The 26,547-nt window shown below is 36.9% G+C and overlaps 1 protein-coding gene across 1 annotated transcript; it reads right to left on the bottom strand.

The window, feature by feature from the left end:
* Window positions 1-1,117: 1,117 nt before the first annotated feature.
* Window positions 1,118-26,547, bottom strand: pygmb (phosphorylase, glycogen, muscle b). Its single transcript, XM_030162049.1, has 20 exons — window positions 26,215-26,547; window positions 17,644-17,745; window positions 15,288-15,366; window positions 15,090-15,193; window positions 13,068-13,199; window positions 11,571-11,682; window positions 10,561-10,643; window positions 10,100-10,243; window positions 9,832-9,924; window positions 8,281-8,427; window positions 7,443-7,606; window positions 6,542-6,656; window positions 5,246-5,347; window positions 5,005-5,152; window positions 4,860-4,918; window positions 4,395-4,536; window positions 4,022-4,229; window positions 3,326-3,460; window positions 3,094-3,160; window positions 1,118-2,136 (listed from the first exon to the last, which is right to left on the bottom strand). Exons 1-20 carry the CDS (start codon window positions 26,455-26,457, stop codon window positions 1,987-1,989), a joined length of 2,529 nt encoding a protein of 842 aa, XP_030017909.1. The 5' UTR covers window positions 26,458-26,547; the 3' UTR covers window positions 1,118-1,986.

The following is a 26,547-nucleotide window of genomic DNA, read 5'->3' as shown; positions in this document are numbered from 1 at the left end:
GGGGGCGCTGACATTCCCTTAAAAAATGGTTTGAAACACCCTGAAATACTTCATTAAACATAATATAGTCTTGTATTCAACCAACGGGGGGCAATCATGGCTCCCCTGACAAATGATTTGAAACATCCTTAAATAACTCACAAAGCATTTGATGCCTTTAGGATGATTCAGAACTAGTTTAAAGATATGGTAGTCGCATAACTTTTGTAATGTTTACATATTTAAAGGTAGAGGCTTTAAAACAAACCATTTTAGGCTTTTGCCTCTCCCTGCACCTTTACTGTTTAATTATGTCTTTGATCAATGTTATGTATGTGCAAAATAAATCAATAATAAATCAGTCAATTTAAAAATCCTACCAAAATAAATTTTTTCAGGACATAAAGTCTTATTGGCCACCAGGGGGCACTGATGACCCTCTACTAAATGGATTAAAACACCCTGGAATACCTCATTAAACATTTATTCATACCTTAGGGATCACTTGGAACTATTTTTGTAAAATCAAAAATCTGACCAAAACAAAATTCTTTGAAGTGCATAATATAACCGTATATTTGGCCACCAGGGGGCACTGAAACCCCCTAACAGATGGCTCAAATCAGTAATTGATGACTTTTGGATTATTTAGAACTATTAAGTAAATCAAAAAATCTGATAAGTTGAATTTTTTAAGAGGACAAAGTATGATCTTATTAGACCACCAGGGGGCACTAATGACCTAACAGATGGGTTGAAACGCCCTGAACTTATCCCAAATGCATCAAAAACTGTTTTCAGATATTTTTAAGGTGTTTGATAAATCAGTATTGTTTTTCCTGCCTGCATTATTGAAATCCTGCATATTTTTCATCAAAAATGAAACAGAATTGAGACTGACCTTTAAAATCTGGTCCCAGTGTTCTAACTATCTGGACAATATGAACATTCAGAACTATGAAAAACTTCCTGTTGACAGTTAAAGGTGCTGAAAATGAAAATTTGTAGACTATATTAAATTTCCTGTGTTTGTAAATAAATACAATTGAATGCATCATTTTTTGCAAAAAAATTATGACAATTTAAGATTTACAACAGTGGATACAATTTTACACAGAAAAGCACAGGGTGAGTTGTATTTTGTAATGGAGTGTTATTTATTGAATATAAAATTAACAGTGAAAATATTAGGTTCAGTGTTGTGGACAGTCTCCTAAGACAGCAGTCAGACAGGCATTACGCAGTAGCTGAAGCAGTTACAGTACACTAATCGAGCTGATATCCACAACTCACTATGTTTAACACACACACTTGCACAACACAGAACAAACACACATGTTCAGTCACTTAGGTTTCAGGTAGAGAAGGCTTCATTTGCTTTTTTTTCCTCTAACACAGGTCACTTCAGGAAACACCAGAATGAGACTGACAGGCGCATGCGTGAGTAATGAGGAAACACACAAATGGATACATTCAGTAAACACCAGGTAACGTGGACTCGGCAGTCACAAAAACTTTTAATATGAAACATTAATAATCTGCTGTGGATGTGGAGACATGACTTCCCTCCAACACCTTCTGGTCACAGTGCTGCTTCTATGCCATAGTTTTTCTTTTCATGTTCCGTCTATAAACCATGGAAGACACAGAGGTTTGGTACGTTAACAGTGTTGAGGTTTCCTGCATTTTCTTAAAAGGGGAATGTGGTTAGAGCATCACTGTTGTTTGAAAACTGAAGTTCACTTTCAAGTTGAAACATCTAACTCAAAAAACCTGAAACCGAGGCTACTTTAACTCTAAATATAAAGTTTTCAACCAACAGTGAAAACATACTTTGCTGGTGCCCAAAGGGAAATACTCTGAGTAAGCCCACTTCAAATAAATGCTATCAGATGAACAGAAGTAATAAGAGTTATAGAGTAATCTGAAGAAGTAATGCCACAGTGCACTAAGCTACAGGGGTTTTCTCTGGTGGTCGGACCACGTGGTGAGCTACGGAAGTGTAGTTTAGTGGATATCGTCAGGAGCAGCGATCTTCTCCAGACTGGGCTCCATGCCCCAGATCTCCCTGGCGTACTGGGTGATGGTGCGGTCACTGGAGAATTTCCCACAGCCAGCGATGTTGTGGATCACCATCTTGGTCCACTCTTTAGGGTTCTGTCAGAAAAAGATGAGAAGCAGAGTATATGTTAAACAGTAGAAAGGGAAGCTGTATGCGAAGTACAGTAGTGTGGTATAATCCACATTATACAAAATACGCTGGATTGAATATAGTTCCATTATCAGTGTTTAGTGACTGTGTGTGGGATTTCAGGATGCAAATTGAGGAAGTGAATATAATTTTCAGTATTATGTTTTTGTTTGTGTATAATTACCTTCTGTTTCATAGCAACTAGCAAAGGAGCAATGACCAATGCAAAAATGAAACCAATTCAGAAAAACCCTTACTCCTATAGACTTACAGTGGACTTCTGTCCAAAAAGTCTAAGTCAGTAACCTTTTCCTCAGGAAAACCTCTAGTCTCATTTGTTTTATTTAGATCCTGTAATAGGTGATCAATGGTCCAGCTTTAAAAGTAGAAGGCTTTAAGGTCTGCCATTATGAGCTTTGATTGACAGGTCTGTATGACAGCTCACTCATCTGTCAAGTCAGACTTTGAGTTTCAATTTATTGAATAAAAACAATTTACCCAGACAACTGTAGTTATAGTTAAGTCACAATAAGAAGCTAGTGTTTAGTAATTGTTCACTTCTGATGTTTCAGGCTCCTGTAGCTCCACCCCTTTTGTCTGAATACAGTCACTTATTTCAATGGGTGATTTACTGTCTATGTAACATCCAGTGTTGAGGAACATTACTGTCACCTACTATAAGTGAATGTGGATTAGACTTAATATTTCCTTAACTAAAAAAAACCCACACAGACAAATCAAACACTGGCTCTAACAAGGGACTGTTTTTGCAGTGACCATAGGAGAAGATGAGGGGTGTATTCAGGCAGATGCAATCTGCAACGTCGCCACCAGTTTTCACTAATTTATCCACTTCAACCCTCATAATTAGGATGTATTTATTTATGTATAGAGCCAACACTGACTTTAGCTCACATACTGACCTTGTAGAGTGCACTGACTTTTTCTTGGCATTTGATGTAGGCCTCGTAGTCTGCAAACACCTTGAACCTACAGCACAGACAAACAGTGTTAAACATTTTACAAATGAAGTCTTTTAGTTGAAGGAACATTCTATTTTACTGTGACTATATTACAGTAATGTGCATGTCCACTGTGATGACACAGCTGACTGTGGAAGTACAACTGGATCAGTTGTGAGTACTCAGCTCTAACCTGTCATGGTGCATGAGCATGTTGACCAGGTCTTTGAAGAGGTCGTGCTGGTTGGGGCTGAAGAAGCCTCCAGAAATCTGATCCATGGCCTGTTTAAGCTCTGGGATGCGATTGTAGTAAGACATCGCGTCATAGCTGAAATGTGATCAAAACTGGGCATCACTTTAAAGTAGTCAGGACTCTGTTCATTAGTGCAGTTTCCATCTTTTATTTTCATCACTATTACTATTTGATTTAATGTCAGATGTAATTGTTTGTAGATCTCTCTTATCTATTTCTTTACTTGACAAATCCTGTTTGTATGCAACAAAAATGCAACTGCAAGCATAATTTGTTAGAAATGTAATACTCAAATACAGAATTGTTCATCTATTAATGAAATTTCCTGGTGGATCATGAAAACATTTTTTAAATGTAGCAGCGTTACAAAATATTTAGTTAGTTTAGCAATTAGTTGTTACGGACAGATACCAAGCACTGATTTTTAATGCAGAAAAAGTCCACAAAGTACTGACTAAAAATACTTCACAATGGATTTACTCATATTTAAACCAAACCACCTCCTAACCCTAACCAAAGCGCTAATAATGACACACACCCTAAACCAAACAGACATTAAGTTTGATCCAAGCAAAAATCAATGCACTAATTATACAGTTTAATTAGAAATGATTATAATTTATGTCGAAGTCTCACCCCTTCTTGTCCAGAGCTTCCACATCAGGCACCCTCATGCCAAAGATGAAAAGGTTCTCCTCTCCAGCCTCCTCTGCCATCTCTACGTTGGCGCCGTCCATAGTGCCGATAGTGAGGGCGCCGTTCAACATGAACTTCATGTTCCCGGTGCCGGAGGCCTCAGTGCCTGCTGTGGAGATCTGCTCCGACAGATCAGCTGCAGGGATCACTGTAGGACAAACATCAAGACGCTTTATAATGAGGCTAACACACTGTCTGCATAAACAAAGGACAATGTTGGTTTAACAGATATAAATACTGTATATACAATAATGTTGTGAATGCCTCACTATAGATGACCAGATTATTGAACGTCAGCAGAATCCATTTTTACCCTTCTCAGCCAGAGTGACCCGATAGTTCTCTAGGAAGATGACCTTCAGGCGATCTCCAACCACAGGGTCGTTATTGACAATGTCTCCAATTGATGTGATCAGCTTGATGATCATCTTGGCAGTGTGGTAACCTGGAGCCGCCTAGACATACACAAGATGAACGATGGGAAATAGAAAATAAAAACCAAGCCTCAAATTTAAAGCAGATTTATATTTCAGCATTTGATACAAGTATGTAGATGACGTGTTATTTTTTTAACAATGAGCGTGAACCAAATGGTCACCAGGTTTTCCACCACCCAGTTACATAAAAACCTGTTGAATGTGTCAAGTTTCAGAGCAGATAGTACAGTTACTACTTCATCAACAGAGTCTGGTGGTCACCACATGGAAAATCCTTAAAAACAACTTCAAGTGTGCAAACATGTCAGTCAGGAGTTGTGTAACGTCTGAAGGTTACTCACTTTTCCTCCAATCATGATTGTCCTGGGGGTCCATGATTTGTTGGGCTCCCTCTTGATTCCTTATTAAACAAATAAACACATTTATTTGGATTTCAGAGCATGTCTTGTTGAATAATATCCAGGTATAAAGAGGAGCAGCACCCACGGTTGTACAGCGTGATGATGTGCAGGCAGTTGAGCAGCTGTCTTTTGTACTCGTGGATCCTCTTCACCTGGACGTCAAACATGGAGTTGGGGTTGATCTTCACCTTGTAGTGGTCTTCAAGATGGGCAGCAAACTTCATCTTGTTTTCCTTACATTTGACATCACAAAGGATAATAACAGGATAAATAAATGCAATAACAACTCCGAAATCATTTTTTTGTTGTTGTTGTTTTTTCCTCACTTGTTTGACTTTAGCAACATCCCGAATGAAGGCGTCATCATTCACAAATTTGAGAAGCTTCTTGAGCTGGTCCAAGTCCCGGATGTAGTCCTCACCAATCCTCTGGAAATAAACAGCATGTGAGAACGATTACAGTGAAACATACTACAAACACCTTTCTACCAATAAACCATTTCATTAAGGTGACCAATAACATGTTTGGAAAGTTTTAGTCATTTTGGTACAAATGCTTTTCACCATGTGTTGACATTGAAAGGCAGACATTTTTACCCAGAAGTTCCTTTTATTTAGTTTTTAATTATAACAGACGAGCTGAAAATTAAAATATACTGTTTACTTTAAGCCTCTGAATAATTTTGTTTGCACTTCTTCGGCAAGATGATGGTCACATGTCAAAGTTTTTCCGAAAGGAGTGACATAAAATACCAGAGGGATGTGAATGAGTCGTAGAAAGTAAAAAGATGGATAAAAACTGGAAAATTCGGGTCATTTAACTATACATTGATTTCTGAACTGTTCATGAGTATTAAGTAATAACACTGGTCTACAATTTTTTTTTAGAAATTATCTGCCTAAGAGATTAAATACACTAAATGTTACATATTTTAATAAGATTAATTGGAAAACAAATTACAAAAAAGTGCTGGTTTACTGATGTTTTCAAGGTATATGATAAAGTGTTAATACACATATATATTGATTTATGTACATTTATACAATAGATTTACACTACAAACAAAAAGTTAAGGATATTTAATTTTTTTTGGTCATTTTTGCCATTTGTAAATAAAACTGTCTGGTCATGAAAAAAAAAGTGTTTCAATTCACACACAAAGTAAAAAGCGCTGTGCAAGAATCATAACTGAAAAAAATAGCCCAAAAATTAAAAATTATTCTTAATTTTGTGTGTAGTGTATAAACATTCCACTACATAGAACCCGTAAAGTGATTGTATTGTAATGTGCAGACAGTGTTTTGAAGTAGATCTGTAGCTCTGAGACTAATATTCCTTTTGAGTAAAACCCATTCCCGTTAATTCTTCAATTTCACATTTGGACCGAAGACTGTATCTTGGAAACTTCAGCATTTATGACTTGATTTTTCTTTATCAATGACTCACGTGTTAAAATTTCATTACTTTTATTCTGAATGCATTTTACTCGTAGATCAGTGTAATGAATGTGTCTTTGTAGTAAAACACTGCATTTTTCATTTTGACCAGTTGTCTGAGATGTGGGAGAACAGTCCTACAGAGTAAAACTTGTGTCTCCTCTGCATTTCCAAGGACAAACTCACCTCTGCGATGACCTCTGCCAGACCAGGGTTGCACATCACCAGCCAGCGCCTCGGAGTGATGCCGTTGGTCTTATTCTGAAACTTCTGAGGATCCACGTCATAGAAATCCTTGAACCTGAAGGTCAACAGCCACAGTCAGTGAAATTTAGTATTTATGTACATATATTAGATACATGTGAAGCCTATACAAAACCTGTTAGAAGATGGAACACGTATTTACATATGCCTGTCCCTTACAAATTATATCTTTAGTAGTGTCGATGGGGCATCCATAAGAATTTTCCCCAAAACTGTTTCTACTTTTTAAAAAATTCTTATATTACTAATTGATTTTACTTGAAATTGTATTCTGTTTGTTTCTGTTGCAATGCTGTTGCATTTTCTTCAGCATTTTTTCTTCATTTTCATTAACTGTACTAAATGTTTGGTATCTGTTTTTATCTGCTGTACGTAAAGTGTCTGAGTTCTATGAAAAGCGCTATACAAATAAAGTGTATTATTATTATTATTATTAATAAATATAACTCAAAGACAGATTAGTAGTTTTATTTTAGGCCTAATTAAAAACAAGCGATCTCAGATTGGTTAATATTTTAACAACCTGTCTATAACTTGGTTTTTTTAGATGATGTTACAGAGTTTAGAGAGCACAATAGTGCCATATGAGTGGAAGAAATCCTCAGTAAATGGTTGAAAGTATGAGCCTGTGCTGTTCTGGAGTAGGACTGTGTAGGCATAGTAATGTACAGTAACATCTGTAAATCTAAATATGTGTCAGATGACTGAAAGTAGTGCTCTTCAGAAATTAACCATTTATAACATTTAAATAACTAGAATGAACAAAAACATGGCGTCAGGGTGCCTGCTGCTCAGTAACAAAACCACATACAGCTTAACTTACACAGTATCTTTGATTATTTCTGAGTGAATACGGGCCACTCCGTTAACCGCATGGGATCCCACAATACACAGGTGAGCCATGTTGATTTTCTTCACGTTGCCTTCCTCGATCAGAGACATTCTACGCAGGCGGTCATGGTCTCCGGGATAGAGCTTGGCGATACGCTGATGAAAGAAAGATGTTGCAATTACTGTAGTGTGTCCACAAAATTAGTGTGTGTCTGTACAGAGTTACCAGAGGTTTATTTAGCTGAAATGTCCTAAACAGCTTTAAAAAGATGAGTAATTCACACACAAGTTCATCTGTGAGGTCTGTTTTCCTAAATTATTCCTGCTTGATCTATTGTTAATATTAAAAAACAAAACAGTGCATCTTATTTGCTCATATGGAGATGGTGACAGAGTTTCATCTGGTCATGAGATGGAATCTATCAATGGAAACAGATTACAAGTGTTCTTTTGTTTCTAATGGAGCTTATGAAGAAAAATAAGCTTATGCAGAAAATTAATTTTATTTTGATAAACTTTATTACATTTACTTGAGAACTTTTGACTATCCCTCTTATATGTGAGTAAAGATGTATACAACTAGTGCTAGATGTACAGTTTTTTTCTAATATTTTGTTCTGTTTCATTCTTTGCCTTTATTCAGCTCCAATAGTAACAGGAAAAATCAAATACATCTGACAAATTTGTAGAGTGAATGAGATTTAAAAAAAAAAAAAAAAAAATCCTCAACTTTGAGCAGAACACTAAAATAGCATTTCTGAAAGTGCTCACTTTTGTCCATAATGGCATGGATTAACATTTTAATTCTTTAAACTCCCATCATATCCTACCTCCAGGTGCCTCCTGTTGATCTCATAGATGATCTCCAAGTGACGAGGAAGGAGGTTTTGGAAGAGGTCAACGGGCCAGCGTTCCAGAGCTTCAGGCAGGACAGTATGGTTAGTGTAGGCACAGGTACGAACCACGATGTCCCAGCTCTGAGGAGGACAAGGATTTTATCAGTTTATAGATAAAGAGACATAGAAGACAAACGGTGACGGCAAATTTATAGGCCTGGATTTGTGCTCAGAGTAGAATAACTTTCAAAACAGTTCAGTCGAGCTTTAATCTAATGAAGATGTCTTTGGAGATACACGACAAAAACTAAAACAAAAATACCACTGTAAGTAAGAGCATCAATTATCAGCTCAGAATTTTACCTGTCATTCTTGTCAATCACTGTGTACTATTGTATTTATCATATCAGCATCATGTAGTTTTTATTTATGAACCTTAAAAAACATTAAATATTTTTTTTATTTATATGTTCCAGTGTTCAAAGGCAATAATTGGCTGTTCTTGTTAATAAAGTGTGTTTGTCATACCATTATTACAACATAATCCTAATATTTTTTACATACAAATGACAAATAATTAATTGCAATTATTATAAGAAGTCCCATTGACTAAAACAAAAACATAAAAGCATGTATACATTTTCCATGTGTACATTCAGTCTATGAGTTTGCGTTTTGTAAGAAACACTATCACAAGATAAGAATGTACAGACATCAAAGCATCCTGATGAGTCTTTCCAAATACAGTAAAGCTGCCAAACATTGCGGCTAATCATCTGCCCCTTTATGTTTTTAAAGCAGCTGTATTATTTTAGGAAAAGTGGATGAATGCTGAACGCAATTCATCTCGAAACATGAAAACTAAGGCTACGTTCAGAGTACAGGCAAATGTGGCCCAAATTCGATTTTTTTTGCCCATATGTGACCTGTATCCGATCTGTTAAAGACAGTTTGAACCACACAAATCCGATACATATCTGATATTTTGCAATTCCACTTCAGTCTGAACGGCTAGGTAGCATTTATCCGACTTTTACATCTTTGAAAATTGACAAACGTCACAATTGTGTGTCACAGAAGAAGCAGCAGGAAAAACATACTTCTGTAAACACAGTGAGTGCCTGCCTGATCACATATTAAGTCAGGACCTCTTTTGTGCATGTGGGTCACTTCAGGGTCGCATTCAATTCATACTCAAAACTGATAGAAATAGAATTTAATGTGTAATATGACGGAGCACACACAAAAAAAAAAATCTGATTTCACAAAAAAAAACAAACAAAATCGATAGTGTATTAAGACCTGCTGTCTGAACGTAGCATGAGAGGCACCAATACTAGAGCTGCTACACCACAAGCTGAGACAGAACCATAATGGCCAACAAAACCACTTAAATGTTGTGAATGCCTTATTAATAAAACAAGCTAATGTAGCATTTAGTCTGTCTACAAGAAAAAAAGAAAAGTATAGACACACAAAGACATATTCCTTGATGAAATGACTGAATTTTTCATCAACACCCCCCTGGAGGTGTACATGCTGTACCTTCTCCCAGGTGAGTTTCTCTACATCCACCAGGATCCTCATCAGCTCAGGAATAGCCAAAGCAGGATGGGTGTCATTCAGCTGGATGGCCACCTGCAGACCATACATTAAGAATTATACAAGACCGCTGGGTACAAAAAGTAAAATAAAATAATGTATGCGAAGTTCAATGTGCGCTGAACAAGAACCCCACATGTCAGAAATAAGTTTAACGTGTAAGCTAATAAATAACCGTTTTCATCTGAACACATCTTTTGTCATATCATACCTTGTCTGGCAGTGTAGAAAGGTCAAGTCGCACATATTCTGTGGAGCCAAACTTGGACGCCTTGAATCTGCGGATGATGTCTTGCAGTGTGGCTGCGACAACAAAGTACTCCTGCTTCAGACGCAGCTCCTTCCCTTCAAAGAACTGAAATGACAATGCAGAAAAGCACCATCTCTTAATCACATCACCATGCGACATACACAGAGGCAGAATGGCCTGAAGGAACAACCTAATTAAAGCTGCAATGTTTTGGCCACTAACAAGAAGAGAAAACCAAAACAAATGAGGCACAATCGTGTGTTTACACTCTGTCGGATCATGTGACGTCTTGTGTTTCTTGCCCTGTAGCGTTGCAAATACATTCTCAGATGTCACAGTTGCTTTAAGAATGCACAGTGTCATCATAATTTTGACTAAAATGACAAAGTTAATACACAGAAACACATGTCGGTTGCGCTTACGTTGTCATTGGGGTAAAGTACTCTGGAGATGTTCTCAGCCAGGTTTCTGTCCAACACAGCTTGAATGTAGCCTCCGACGTTAACTGTGGGACGACAGCGGTTTGAGACACTCATTATTGTCCATTTAGGTGATGAAACAACCTGATTAATCATTAAATTAAAATAAAAATAGGAGATATGGCCCTGTAGCTCACCAGCATGTTCAATCAAGATCAATAACAAGCTGAATTTGTGAAGTTGTTAGGTTTTACTGCCCTGTTTGCAGGTTTTGAGTCCTGTGGGTGGTACTGTCACTGGAGGATAACTCAACTACCGTACTTTCCGGACTATGGAGCATACCTGAATATAAGCCGCATGCTGCCGTCTCCAACATCTCCCCATCAATTCATTGACGCCAAGCTTACATACAACAGCTCTATTTCCTTCTTCGACAGCCAGATTGATCACCTTTAACTTGAAAGCTGCCTCATATGCATTTCTTAGTGTGTTTTCCATGATGAGGGTATGTGCATGACGTGCAAAATTTCTAATCTGCACAATTTAGCATGAGTGCGTTTGACTGACGGTGGATTAGCCGTATCATTGTTTAAGCTGCAGGGTTCAAAGTGTGTGAAAAAAGTAGCGGCTTATAGTCTGGAAATTATGGTAATTAAATTAAAGTCCATATATGACTTCCTATCAGTGCTCAATAGTAACTACTGTATATTGATCTCTCTAACCATTTACATTTTATGAGCCATCAAAATACAGGCCATTGTAAGTAAAGGCACATTTTTAAAATCATTCAAATATTTGTAAAAAAAATGCAAAAATCTAAATTTCTCTAAACTGAGCAAAATTTGTAGACATCATCCCAAGGAAGCTACATAAAAAATTTTAAATTAATCCGACCAGTAGTTTTTATCAGAGAAGATGTTTGAAGAATTTGCCAGCGAAGACGACAACAGTGCCTTCACAATAGCTCGTGTCTTATCGGCCGGTGAGCTAAACACTAACTGAACTATACTGACAGTCTTTGAGGTTGAAGTCACACGGTGCCTTTGCAGACCACAGCCTCATGGTGTTGACGATGTTGTTCCTGTAGCCAGGGACCGGGGTGTCATATGGGAGAGCCAGGACCACCTAGACAAAAAGCAAGAAAAAAAAACAAAAACATAGATAAACACACTGGTTTTACTACATTACCATCCATTTACCCAGGTTCATCTGTGGTTTAGACTTGAGCAGGTTTCTCTAACACAATAAACAATATTTCAGTATGTTGCCATATGACAACTTTTAAACACAACACAGGTATTTTCATCACCTGTTATTCTGTTTAATCATAATAGTTCACTGTACCTTAAAAAAGTCCTTAGCTTAGAAAATGTTGGCTCAAAACATGTTCACACATTAAAGGAGTGATATTTTGCTTTTTCAAATGGAATTATGCATTTTCAAACATTTCCCTGTTGTCTACATAAGCTATAAATGCTCTGCTTGGGTCTGAATTCTTCATTAATTCAACTCCACAGGTCCATCTTCAACCTTATTTCTGAGTAATGACACCAGAAAGCTCGTTTTGAGCGCTGGCCCTTTAAATGCAAATAAGCCACTTCATGCCCCACCCCCTCCAGGTTGTTGGCTGTGCTGCTCTGTCCTGTTCAGCCACTTGTGTTCATTAATACAACCAACAACTGAACAGTTTAGGTAATCGGCTCAAAGTTTGGACATATTTTCAGTATGGACTACAACCGCTGCTGCTGATGAACAATTATGTCGTACTCAGAGAAATGTTCGTCGGAAGTCTTGACCTTATATGTACAAATGTTGTAACTAGTTATAGACGTAACAAATTAAGCAGGAATTAAAACGGGTTGTAGAAATCCACCTGGAGGGTTCAAATTCAAACTTTTTGAACTATTAGGGTCCAAATACACAAATAAATGAACCAAAGGCTAATAAAAGTGGGTTTAGCAAAATATGACCCCTTTAATATTTGCCAGCGGTGGTTAAAAGTGGCCTGCAGGAATATTCCACAAACCCATTAGAAAACAAACTATCTAAATATAACTGAATTCTTGGTGTTCTTTCGCTCCAACCCCTTTCCGATGCTGAGTGATGCATACAGACATGTTCAGCTGGAGCTTCTTGGAGCTGCTCAGTCACGGCTGATTTGAGTGGATGTGAACCCCAAACAAAGGGTTCAGCTTGGCCTCGGTTCAGACTGTAGCTTGCATTATGTGCTACACGGCACAGATTTCCACTGACATAGAATAGACAGTGCGACAAGAAAAACTCTGGAAAGCTCTTATAATCGGATGTAGTATTTTGCTCACTGAATGAATTAAAGATTATTTATAGAGAAGACAAGACTGGGCGAGACTGAAGGTTCTGTTTGAATCACAAGAATGGCTTCATATTTGTAGAGAGATGTTAAAAGCCATGAATCAGTCATACATGAATACGTTTGAATGGCTTATGATATCAAAAAGTGAACAGCAGGACTCCAGATGGGCTCGTCTAACCTGTGTGTCCACCCATTTCACTCCCTCAGGTGTGTGCTCCACCCTCCCGTAGAAGTGGACCGGGCGCATGTACTCAGGGCGAGCCTTCTCCCAGGGGTTGCCGTAACGCAGCCAGTCATCGGCCTCTTCCACCTGCGCAGACACCAACAGGGTTAACTCATCCACATGGACATTTCATCACCGATACAGAAAGAACAACGGCATCAGTGATTGATCAGCTTTTCTGTGTAAAATTAGGTAATGGAGCTCATGCAATTTGTGACTCACATTTGTGGATTACACTCTGTCACAACGGTAAAATGACAAATAGTGGAAACATGTATGAAGCACCCAAAGAAAACCCACTACAAAACTCACCAATGAACATCCGACTGGTGGTTTGGAAAAGTTAGAAAAACTATTGAATTGTTCCTCAAACAGTCAAATTACCAACATATTTCCTAACAAATCAAAAGAAGGGGTTTTTAAAGGGTTAATTACACCTTTTAACAAAAGACAAAGAAGTGTAATGATTTCCAGATACATTTTAATCAGAAATATTATTGCAGACATATGTAAAATTTGGAACACTAATTAATTTGGTTCTTTCCTAAAACCATTTTATTTCATCTTCTGGTAGTAAGCAAGTCCTGACAGTTCATCTTGTTTGGGTAGATACTGGAGGTATTTCTCTGAGAGTCCGTGAAATTTTTAAAAATTTAAATCCATGACTGACAAATTACCCACATTAGAAGATTGGATAGAACTTGTTAAAGAAATTTCCCAGATGCAGAAACTCACATTTGCATTGAGACTAGAACGTGACAAATTTGAGGAATGCTGGAAACCATGGATGGACTTTATGAACATTAAAAAGGAACAAAACGTGACACCCACTGTTGTTTAGCTACTATATTACTGTTTTTATTATTATTATTATTATTTTTATTTTTTTTTTATTAATGTTCTGTTATTTAAGAAAAAAAAAGGAGACGAGAAACCAATAAGTGAAGGCACTGGAGATATACAGAGGAAAATAAATGTACAGACAGATTGTTTTTGTGAATGTAAAACATGTAAATTCTCCATTCCAAAATCCAATAAAAACTTGAATTAACAAAAAAATTATTAAAATCCATGAGGAAAAAGATGATAGGATAGACTTTATTGTCATTACACAGGTTGTGCAATGAAATTACAGGTGGTCTCTGCCAGCGACAGTGCACTAATAACACAATAAAAAATAGACATTAAAAAAAATATATAAGATAGTGTGCAATTGAAATATGTGCAAATTAGAGATGTACTATATAACAATGTAACGTTTTTAAAAACATAAAAGTAGTATGAAAATATAACGATGTAAACATACATGTGCCAGACATGAGGCACAAGTTCCATGAGTAGTTATTGCACATTACAGTCAGGTATAGTGTGTGTTTACAATCTGTACGGCCTAGGGGGAGAAGCTGTTCATCAGTCTGGTGGTGTGAGATGTGATTGACCTAAAATGTCCCCCAGAGGGCAGCAGGTCAAACAGGTGATGGGCAGGGTGGGAGGGATCATGTAAAATCACTATTATATCTGTTTTTAGTCTAAATATTTCTTAAGATGACGTTTTTGTCTTTAACTAAATAATCTAAAAAAAACTGGCATTGTGGGATTCATAATGCAGACTGCTACATGAAATAAAACTCAACGACAAATGAGAGATTTAGAGACGTATTATGTATCTGCTGTGCTATCAGTAGGAAATATCAAGAGGACAGTCAGATTATATGAAACAGGTTTTTCAGGAAAGTTTTCAGACAGAAGTTTTACAGGCTCATGTAGTGAATATGATCCAACTGCTGTTTTCACACTGTACTGCTTTTGTCCTTGTGACCACCATGACTGTGGTGGTGTCATGTTTGGTTTTGGTTGTTAGTGTTTGGGTAAAGACCACTCAGGTTTCAGGGAAGTAAACATTCTTTCAGCTGAATGCGACACTGCATCCTGTTCACACCAAGCTTACACAGTCTGGAACGGCTCCAACGCACATACCTGCCAGCCGCTGACAATCTTCTGATTGAAGATCCCGAACTCGTAGCGGATGCCGTATCCATAGGCAGCCAGACCCAGGGAGGCCATGGAGTCAAGGAAACAAGCTGAGGACAGAAGGTGGAGAGATGACGATGGCTGTCTAGTGCAATAAACATCACTGTCTGTGTGTCAGCAGCCAATCAGGAACCAGGAGCTCACCGGCCAGACGACCCAGACCACCGTTTCCAAGACCTGCATCTTCCTCGATGTCCTGCAGCTCCTCCATGTCCAGGCCCAGCTGAAGGATACATCAACAGCAGTTACAAACACACACTTTATAGATACACTGTTTGGATCAGCAGAAGAGCATGTTTTTAGATGAAAAAAAAAGATTATCTAGACTAGAAAATACTATTACTACTATATTTAATACTATTTTATTCATTTATTTATTTGTTTTGAGCAGAAGAAAAAACTAAACTTGTGTGTACAAGGAACTAATAGCAGAGCAAATAAATTGATAAATAGAGGCGATCATGACAATACAGCAATTGCCATGTACACATGTAGTAAAATAAATTCAATATGTACTGCTCAAAAAGGAATGGGAAGAAGAAAACTTATTAAATCCCACCTCCACCTCTCATTTATACAACATAACACATTACTTTTGCTTCCTTAATAATAAGGTTACATCTGTATAGAGTCCTAATAATCTAAATAACAGATAGTAAACAGATTAGGAAAACTGATGTATATTACACATAATAACTATCTAATTGATAGTCTGCATAACTTATAATACAATACAGGGTGTCCCAAAAAAAGTTGATATCATTTGAGATGTCCATATCGGAGTGACTACATGGTCAGGAGAAATGATTCTTAATAGGATTTATTTTGGACATAAAATGTTTTATTCTACAAATTTCCAATGAAAAATTCTGGGGGATGGAAATTTGATAATGTTCCAAAGTTATTACAAATGTTTAATGTGTGCGCTGCTTGTGACCCGGCACACATCAAGTCGGTAGTGGAGTTCCTGTCACACTCACTGCAGCATGTCATGTGTAACATTCTCCAGAGCCTCAGTGATTCTCCTAATGAGTTCCTCTACACATGTGGAAAGTGGTGGGATATAGACCAGTCCTTTCATGTAACCCCACAGAAAGAAATCGCACAGTGTTAGGACAGGTGAGCGTGGAGGCCATTTCAGTAGCACGTTGTCTCCATCATTAGCACATTAGCAGAACAATAAAAATGATTACACTTTTTTGAGCAAAAAAAAGAGAAAACAAATTTTAAACAAATTAATAGGTGATGAAATTATGGCAGATTTTTTTTTGGGACACCCTGTATATTTCAACAATTACATACCAGCAATGGTAAACAATGATACGCACATACCAACAAAGGTAAGAAAGAGCCAACGATTTAATGGCCCAGCAATTAACAACAAGCCCCGCCCTACCTGTACTGTGACCAGATCATATATTTGGTAATTACTGACAACCAATGACGAACATTTTTATCATGATAATATTTAAAAAACAGCTGTGGGTGTGATGCATCCCAATGTGTTTGTCCATATATAGTTCAGGGGTGTCAAACTCATGTTAGTTCAGGGGCCACATTCAGCCTAATATGATCTAAAGTGGGCCGGACCAGTAAAATAATATAAATAATAGTATAAGAACTTATAAATAATGTCAACTCTAAACTTTTCTCTCTGTTTTTGCGTGAATGAAATCAAATTGTGTAATGAAAATGTTTACATCTACGAACCGTACTTGAACATAACACCAACAAATATGAACAACCTGAAAATTATTTTAAAAAATAAGTGCAATTTTAATAATATTGTGCCTAGTTTGTCATTTATACATCACAATTTACAGATCACAGTGGATCTACAAATACACAAAACATTCAATAACAGGCAGAATATTTAGTAAAATTAGACATACTACACGAATATGAACAACATTTCAGGTTGTTCATATTTGTTCAGATTATTCACATTTTTTAATAAAAGGCTAATCTGTAAATGTATACATTTTTGTGTAATTTTACTTTTTTTAAACTAAAACAAGGAGAAAAATTAGCAGTTTTCATTATTTATAAGTTATTATGATAGTATTTTACTGGTCTGACCCATTTTAGATTGAACTGACCTAAAATGATTTTAACATCCTTGATTGTTAATATGTTCAGTGTAATTTTTGTATTTCAAGAGTTCATCCCATGGGCCAGATTGGACACTTTGGTGGGCCGGATTTGGCCCCCGAGCCGCATGTTTGACATCTGTGATATAGTGCATCTAAGAGGAGCATTTTATACCAGTGAGGTTCCACCACAGTATACCCACTTAACATCACCACTGCATAATTATGTAACCTCATGTAAATGTAGTTGGATTATTGGATTCTCCCTAATAAATTCTCATTCTCATTTCCCTAACCACATGGCATTTTCCATCGAGGATCCACGAAGTCTGACTGTCCATGTCCTGCCATACGCCCACACCCAAACACTGAGTAAATGTTTTCATCCTGACTTGTCCCGTTTGCTTTACCTGATACGTGGCTTCATCGCAGGCGTTCTCCAAGGCCAGGTTCACCATGGTGTTCTGCAGAGTCCGACCCATGTAAAACTCCAAGGAGAGGTAGTAGACCCTCTGCAGAAAATTAAAAAACCTATAAGTTAAACTGAACCGGTATATTATTGATGCCATTAGAGTTTTAAGCTAAAATGTACAAAACATGATAAAATAAATCTAGCATTTCATCTGCAACTGACCTCATATGGATGGAAAATAAACAAACAAAAAAAAAAGTGCATCAGAGTATTCCACAGATGCTGAGGACATGAATAATAATAAAACACACACATGCTCCATTTGGTGACCTGCAACATTACCTCTTTAGAAAACAACAGCTGCTGTCAGAGGCAACAACAGCAGAGCTATTAGTGGCTCCTCGCTCTGCATCGCTCACCACGAACCCACAGCAAAACCACAGCATGTCTCATGAACGCTGTCGAACTGTGTGAAAGTCTACACAGGCGTCCAAAATGAACTCATGCACTCTGAAACTAAGAGGTAGAAGTTCCGGTTTTAGTAGTTTCCAGACATTTGTTTTTCTAATTGGTTCATTTTTCTTTTCTTGTTTTCAATAGTCTTGCTATAATTCCATAAATGAGTCACAGTGTCTCATTTTTTTCATATATACACAATGGAAATGGGGCTTTTAGTGGAATAAATCTAATCAACTACAGATTGAATGAATGAAAGTGTTATTTTTTTTGTCCTCGCTGACAGTCTGGCAGCCTCCTTGGTGTTCCACATGTGACATTTCTGACCCGGCCACTGCCTGAAGCGTCACACATGAGACAGAAACGAAGTCAGCGACAAAAGCGTCTGACAGAGGTATAAATAGGAGAGGACAGGGGATGAAGGAGGAGGGCCTGAGGTGACCCTGACTCCAGACAGGTGATAGAAAACTGACAGCCTGTTCCAAAGGGAGTCACGCAACACACCCCTGCACTAAAAACATTCATCTTCAAACACTGAAATGTTAAAACCTCTTGATGCATGACGCTTTCCTTAAAGCAGGGGTGTCAAACATGCAGCCCGCCAAAGGGTCCAGATCGGCCCCTGGGATGTTTTTGCCAAGTGCAAAAATTCCAAAGTCTTGAATTGAATTAAGCAAGAAAATTTTTTGTTTGAATTACAGAAAAAATCTTGAATTAAGCCAAAAAAAATCATCAATTAAGTAAAAAAAATCTTCAATTAAGCCAAAAGAATCTCAAATTTAGCAAAAAAAAATCTTGAATTAAGCAAAAAAAAATCTTCAATTAAGTAAAAAAAAATCTTGAAGCAAAAAAAAAATCTTCAATTAACTAAAAAAGTCTTGAATTAAGCCAAAAAAAAAAAAAAAAAAGAATTAACAACTTAATTTTTTTTTCTTTGTTTTAATGCAAAAAATAACATTAAATTATGAAAATATTTACATTTACAAACTATCCTGTAACAATAAAATGTGAATAACCTGAACAAATATGAACAACCTGAAATGTCTGAAGAAAATTAAGAACAATTTTAACTATTTTTCTGCCTGTTCCTCAGTGTTTAGTGTCTTTGTAGATCTGATCCATAATGCATATGTAGAAATGAGAAGTTGAGGAAAAATATTGTTAAAATTGCACAAAATTTTCTTACTTTTTTTTTTTAATTTAAATTGCATTTTTTTCAGGTTTTTTTTTTTTTTTTTTGGATAGTTTATAAAAGTAAGTATTTTCATAATTTAATGGGGGTTTTTTTTACACTAAAACAAAGACAAAAATTTGGAGTTGTCATTATTTATAGGTTATTATGTTATTACTTTTCTGGCCCCGCCCACTGGAGATCAAATTTAGCTGAATATGGGCCCTGAACTAAAATGAGTTTGACACCCCTGCCTTAAAGGGTTAGCTCAGATATTTGTTAAACGTGCTTGTATTAAGTGCTTATCTACAGTATGTGCAGTGTCGACTGTATATAAAGACTAGAAGGCAGATGGGAGTGCTAGAAAAACTGGATGTTTGACTAAAAACAGCCAAGATGTGTAACAGAGGACATCTTCTTGCATAACCAGGCCTTAGTACTGGATGAAACATTATCATTTTAATCTTTTATACGTACACTCAGACCTTTGCATAATAATTCCTATGTAACTGAATGTGTATAAATGGCAAATAAAACTCTCTTATCTTATTAGCATTCTGGAATAAGGGGGGGATACATAGTCAATAATGGGTTTATTCCAACAGACTACTACCTGCTGCTTTTCAGGGTTGAAGTCCCTATTTGGGTCCTTCTATGAAACTGGGTTTATTTTGGTATCTGGAACTTTGCCAGCTTTTTTAGACCCAATAATAAAAGAGATATTTAGACATATTTCCCCCCAGGATGCACCTAATAAATGCAAAAAAAAAAAAAAATTATACTCTTGCTCTGAGATGCAAAAAAAGTATACTCTTCCTCTGAGCCATCCCAACACTAATGAATTTTTAATAAAATATTGGGGCCAAAAATAGGACCAAAATTAGGACACGAAAAGCTACTTACAGGGTGGGGAAGCAAAATTTACAATGAACATTTAGTTGTTTTTTCTCAGCAGGCACTACGTCAATTGTTTTGAAACCAAACATATATTGACGTCATAATCATACCTAACACTATTATCCATTCCTTTTCAGAAACTTTTGCCCATATGAGTAATCAGGAAAGCAAACGTCAAAGAGTGTGTGATTTGCTGAATGCACTCGTCACACCAAAGGAGATTTCAAAAATAGTTGGAGTGTCCATAAAGACTGTTTATAATGTAAAGAAGAGAATGACTATGAGCAAAACTATTACGAGAAAGTCTGGAAGATACTATTAAAGAAGAATGGGAGAAGTTGTCACCCAAATATTTGAGGAACACTTGTGCAAATTTCAGGAAGCGTGTGAAGGCAGTTGAGAAAGAAGGACACATAGAATAAAAACATTTTCTATTATGTCAGTTTTCTTGTGGCAAATAAATTCTCATGACTTTCAATAAACTAATTGGTCATACACTGTCTTTCAATCCCTGCCTCAAAATATTGTAAATTTTGCTTCCCCACCCTGTAGGTGTCAGTGCATTTGATTTGGAGAACATGGCTTCAAATTGTCTTAATTACCCCTATAAATAAAGACACTGTTAAATTTGATGATCCTAGTGGTTTTTCTAATCCAGACGTGTGGGTTTTTAATGAATCTCAGTCTCATTCCAGGTTTTGTGTGTAACCCATTGTGTCCACTTGCGTTACATGCAGAACCTGCCCATTTAAACGCATAAATCACGAGTGATTTTGCAACAGTGGTCATTTTTGTGAAACACTCCGCCTTGCATAATTAGTTTGATTCCAAAAATGAACCTATGAGAGAATAAAAAGATATTCGAAAAATAGTAGTGTGTAATTTTCATGTCCTTTTTACTGTTACATGTGAATTTTTGTAAATAAAAAAAAAAAAAAACTAAACTAAAATAATATAAAAATGCGTTTTATCTGAAAAATAGTTTCTCTTTTATCTCAGTAAGTATTTATTTTTAAAACAGACCCAAAGTGGTTCCAAACTTACTTCATAACACTAGTTTACATCTGGTTTAAATTTTTAGCCCCCATGTCCTGTTTTAAGGACCAGTTTCATAGACGCACCCATTTAAATTACATTCTGTGGCTACTTCCTAAAGCAATCCATAATTTGGCAGAGGCTACAACATTAGATTTGACTCATTTGATTCTACTGCTAGAACACAGTATTACATAACAGCAGTCGGTTACAGAGAAATGCAGATGTAGAAGGCTGTCACTGACCAATCAGAATGGTGTTTTCCAGTCTGTGGGACAACTGTTAAGATTTTCACTGCTCTATTTCACCATCAGACTGTCTGTTCCAATGGAGAACTGAAGCTACACTATTGAGAATAAAGAGTAAAAAAAAAAAAAAAAAAGTATTAAGAGTATTACAGAGCAAAGGAGTTGCTTGCTTGAGGCGTTTGTGTTCTACAGGGTGGGCGCAAAGTAACTAGGTATTAGAAATTGTTTGTAGAATTTTTATTATCACTGAAATCATGACAAAAACATTTTTTTTTAACAAACACTAATGGAGATTTCTCATTTCCTTCCTGTCTTATTTCTCATTTTCTTATTTCTGACAGGGTTGTTCATTCCATCCCTGGCCGTTTGAGGAAACTGGTTGACGCCACCGGTGCTTTACGTTGAAATATGAAGATTTACTTTCATTTTCCCATGCAATACAGAACATGTATCATTCTTTTCAATACATTTGTAATAGGAATATGGATTTTATTAACAATTTTTAATGCCTAGTTAGTTTTCACCTACCCTGTAGAGTAATTTTATTGTTTCAAAACATTAAAAACATTTACAGTTTTTATCAAGTTGCTTTGAAAAAGGACATAAATGTAAAAAATTAAGAAACAAATGGACATAATAAGGTAGCTTATCTGTCAGAAAGGTGTGCAAAGACTTTTTAGGTGTTTGTACAAAGCGCTCAATTGTTCCGGCTGACTGTTTCTCAGTCACACTCAGTACTATATCTTATCTATAGACGTGCCAGACAATAATCAATTGTGCAAATGAACTAGATAATAGCACAGCAGGGTTTTATAGCACTGAAAAAGGAAGTTCTTTCTTGACCTTAGTATGGCTATGTGGTTCTGTTAATGTGTAATGTCATATGTGATAATATTATAGGCAGAAATATGTATAGAGTTCCTTTGCTAACATAATAGTTCATTTAAAACCTTACCTAAAACATTACCTTATTCAACAAGCGCTTAATATGAGAAGTTAAAGTACTCAATGTGCAGGAAAATGTTCCTTCTTAGTGTTTTAAAATGAATTTTTTAGCTACAATAATGTGTATGTTGTATTTTTCTGCTGCAGATGTTTCAGTTTTTGCTCATATCCTGTAAGATAAGACCAGCATATATTTGTAGTGCCACTGTTCTGTATAAAATCAAATAGGGCTGTTCTCAGCTTTGTAACAGTGCATTTTACAGTGAATCCAAAGAGGTTTTTTAAAGAATTTTTTAATAAAGTTGAAGGAAACTTTTTAAAGCTGAGGAGAAGTAAAAGGTACAACACTTAACCCTATAGAGTAGAGGTATAAGGATGGATATACAGTTTCTCTGAGTATTTTAACATGTATAAAGCTACCGTAATAGATGGCATAAACTTAACCCGTAACGACTCAAACAGCTGCCGACAACCAAAATCATCTACCGATTTAAACCGTTTAATACCCGTTGATCGACTAATCTTATTAATACATGTAAATAATTGGTGTAAAATGCAGTTGGTTATTTTTTCATGGTCATCAGATGTGACTCATTTGGACGTTCAGAGGCTCTGTAGTGAGCGTGGAAACATCGTCATCTTCTACAACATTGATTCACCACTAAAACCCATTGAGTTTGATGAATGACTAAGTTGTAGGAGCTTGTTTTTCTGTTCAGTCATTGATATCCTTGCTGAAAAAAGTCACTTTTTCTTGTTTTCTCAGGTGTAAAAGAATAATGTTTAAATTTACTCTGAGTTTTCATGAACATCTACATGATCAGTAAATTAAATACAGGGAAAAATACCTGATTTACATTGAAAAATGCAAAACACACAGGATAATATTATAATAAATGGTGATAAATCACTTAAGAAAGGTTAAATAGAAGAAAAATTCACTTGGGAACTTCCACAAAAGTAACACTGGGTTTTTATGGGTTAAACAGGAAACTTGCCACAAGTGCCTCCTGGAGCAAAAGTGACCAACATTTTAAGACCATTTAACTATATATTTTCTGTAGAGCTGCAACCCATTAATCAACTAGGTGCTTGAACTCAATGCAAAAAGTCCCGATTCAATTAATCGACTCGAATTGATTGAAGGGAGATATTCTATTGCAGTTTTCCTAAATTGAAGCTTCTTTGTGTGTCACAATAAACGTCCGTGTGAAACACAACAGTGGAACCAATGTTTAACAGCAGAGAAATGAAAGAAACAAAGCTTTGATTCAGGAGAATTGTGGTTGAATGATTTTTTTGGATCACTTTGAGTCAATTAATCGGTTGCAGCTCTAATTTTCTGACTGCTTTTCATTTGGATGATCTCATATCAGTTATACAATGCACAACCCAGGAACTGTTTCTTTAAATGTGGGTGAGTCTGTACTTCTCTTCTTCTTTTAATCTTCTCTGCATTAGAGACAGAAGTTACTGGTACCTGTTGGTCATGTTAAATAAAATGTGTAGTAATGGAACTGCTTTAGGGTTGTTTTAATAATGCATTAGGTCAGAACACTCCTCAGATAATATGCAGCATTATCACACTGAGATCCTACTTCGTATCCACGCAAAATTGGTGAAATCTCTCTAACTGAAGTGAAATCTCATCGAGCTAAGAATGAATTAAACTGAAGAAAGAGGACTTTATAAATCCAGCACTCCTGGTTTTGCCTGCATCTTTGTGTGGTGATCTGTGGGTTTTTAAGCATTTCCTGTAAGCTTTCCTGTTTAGCAAAGTCATGCTTAGTAAGCTCTTGAAAAGGTGAGTTTGCTATACCCTTCAGTAATCGACTGGTAAAGATAAACGTACTAGGTTTAAACGCAGACTCTATGTTTATTTTTTATATTTTTTATTCTACTTAAATATTTTTTCTTTCCTGCAAGTCTTATTTGACTGCTGTTCTTACACTGCAATTTCCCCAATGTGGGACAAATAAAGGTTATCTCATCTTATAAACTACCTCAGATTTGTCCATAAACACAGAACTTGAGCACAAGTATCTTCCTCACACTGGCAACTAAATTATTTACATTTAATGTCACCAAGGGCCTGTTATGCAGACAGACACCCCCTTCAGCCTGAGTAGTCATTTCAGAGTGCAGACAACTGTCCACACTGGTCATGTTTAATTCATTATTTTAAATCCTCCTGTTCCAGTAAGACCAAGAGGGAAAGAAGTGAACATTTTGTACATGGTTTCACTGGGAGAATCATAACATGGCTAAAATTTACTTGGGGGTCAAATGAGTGGCCATTTTTGTCTAAAAAAAAGTTGTAAGAAATGCATAGAACTGTGTTGAAATAATGCTAATGCATTTGTGCACAGACTACTGATATTATTTGACAGTGGAAGCTATATTTTCAGAAATATTGGATTTTGAATAGCAAAACTTTTGCTGGTGGACGGACGTGACATTACCCATGATGATCTGGTCAGTACCAGTACTTTATTAGTAATGAACTTATATACTTACTATTGCTAATTCTCCTCTTATTCATAAATGTTAGTATTGTGGATCTAAAACAATAACAGCTGACACAAAAACACAAAATGTGGCAGTGGACGGATGTGACATGGTTGTTACGGATCCCATCATATTGATGCTCGGCAGCCATGTCACCGTTTCCACAAATGATCCCTGTGCAAAAACTAGGATCAGAATTATTTATTGTATAGTTTATCATCATACTAAAGAGTAAATAACAATATAGAATTGTTATTTCTTTATAAAAATGCTTATTATTAGAAAACTGTTGATTTAAAAAGTGACGTTTGACATTCTTAATGTATGTATTGGCGTAACATAAGCAGGATGGATCAGCACCATACTCCATATTGAACCTGTAAAAATAAAACGTGATATGCAGTATATAATCTTGTAAGAAAAAATGGGGAATCTAAAAGAATAGAATATTTGTTTTCCAGTTAAATTCAGTTCAAATATAACTTGGCCATTTGTGACATGAAAATATAGCATTAATTGTGATGAAATTGGACATTTTTGAGCTGAAAACATAGTTCATATGACCATCAACATGTTGCAACAGAACTGAAATCCTGTAAATTTGCATAACTTGCATTTACCAACACAAAGTTCCTTTGGGGATTCACTTATATTGATTTCTAATGCACAAAGACAGAAATAAGACCTCTGAGAAAATTTTAGCTGAACAAGGAAGAGGAGGGGGATACGGAATATAGCTTGATCTTTCTGACAGTGTAGCCATTTTGTGATGCACACAGCAGGAGGTGACAGAGGGCATGACATACTGTTACGTAATCTATAGTTTAACAACCAGTTGCCTCTGCATTGCACACAGTTCCAGATCTGCAGCCTGGATGCCTCTGATATCCTGCAGCTTTACTCATCTGAGCTGCTGCGTCCTCCATGGCGGACACTACACCAGATCACACCAAGGTTACACATGCAGATGCAAAAAAAAAAAACAAAACCCAGCTGCAAGTTATGTAACAGACGAGGAAATGCCAGTGTGGTGTGGACGGGACTCCGAGCAGACCAGAACAGACCAGAACAGACCAGACCAGGGTCCACTGTCACTGTGGTTCTGTGCAGACTGTGCAGCCTGAACATGACTATAAATGGATGGAGAGTCGAAACACTCACGGACACAAACACGCGTGTGTGATCCACCATCAGCTGTGATACTGCAGTGTGGAGCCTTGTGCATCCCCTCCCACTCCCCCCTGCCCCTCCTCCCCCCTGATCAGCTGTGGACGTGCAGGACTGCGGCATCCCGGCACGCGCTGCTTACTTTGGGGTCCTTCTCGTAGTAGTGCTGCTGGGTCCGGATCCAGCGGCCCACCAGGTGGTCCCGGACGGTGTTAGCCAAGGCGAAGTAGTAGTCCCTTTTGGTGGCCACATTCCGGTCCTTCACCAGGGTGAAGTGGAGGTGCCGGTTGAAATTAGTTTTCAGGTCCGAGACGTTTTCCACGCCGGCCAACCCACGGACGGAAATCTGTTTCCGTTTTTCCTGGTCTGTCAACGGCTTGGACATGATGGACGACTGAGTATTTCACCTGGCAGCCTCTCCGAAACCTCTTCCGACTCTCCTCTGAGTGCACACGGCCACTGGGAAGAGTCTGTC

This window comes from Sphaeramia orbicularis, chromosome 18 (genome assembly GCF_902148855.1).
Source record: "Sphaeramia orbicularis chromosome 18, fSphaOr1.1, whole genome shotgun sequence".
Taxonomy (NCBI): domain Eukaryota; kingdom Metazoa; phylum Chordata; class Actinopteri; order Kurtiformes; family Apogonidae; genus Sphaeramia; species Sphaeramia orbicularis.
Note: the sequence above shows the minus strand (reverse complement) of the source record. Positions and strands in the feature narration are given on the sequence as shown.

Bases quoted from the DNA above. Each gene is read 5' to 3' on its own strand.
- pygmb (XM_030162049.1), bottom strand. From the start codon at position 26,457: ATGTCCAAGCCGTTGACAGACCAGGAAAAACGGAAACAGATTTCCGTC. The intron at 4,230-4,394 runs GTAAAAATGGAT...TTTGTCCTACAG, and splicing joins GGTCACTCTGGCTGAGAAGG to TGATCCCTGCAGCTGATCTG. The intron at 2,137-3,093 runs GTCAGTATGTGA...TTTTTCTGACAG, and splicing joins AAGTCAGTGCACTCTACAAG to AACCCTAAAGAGTGGACCAA.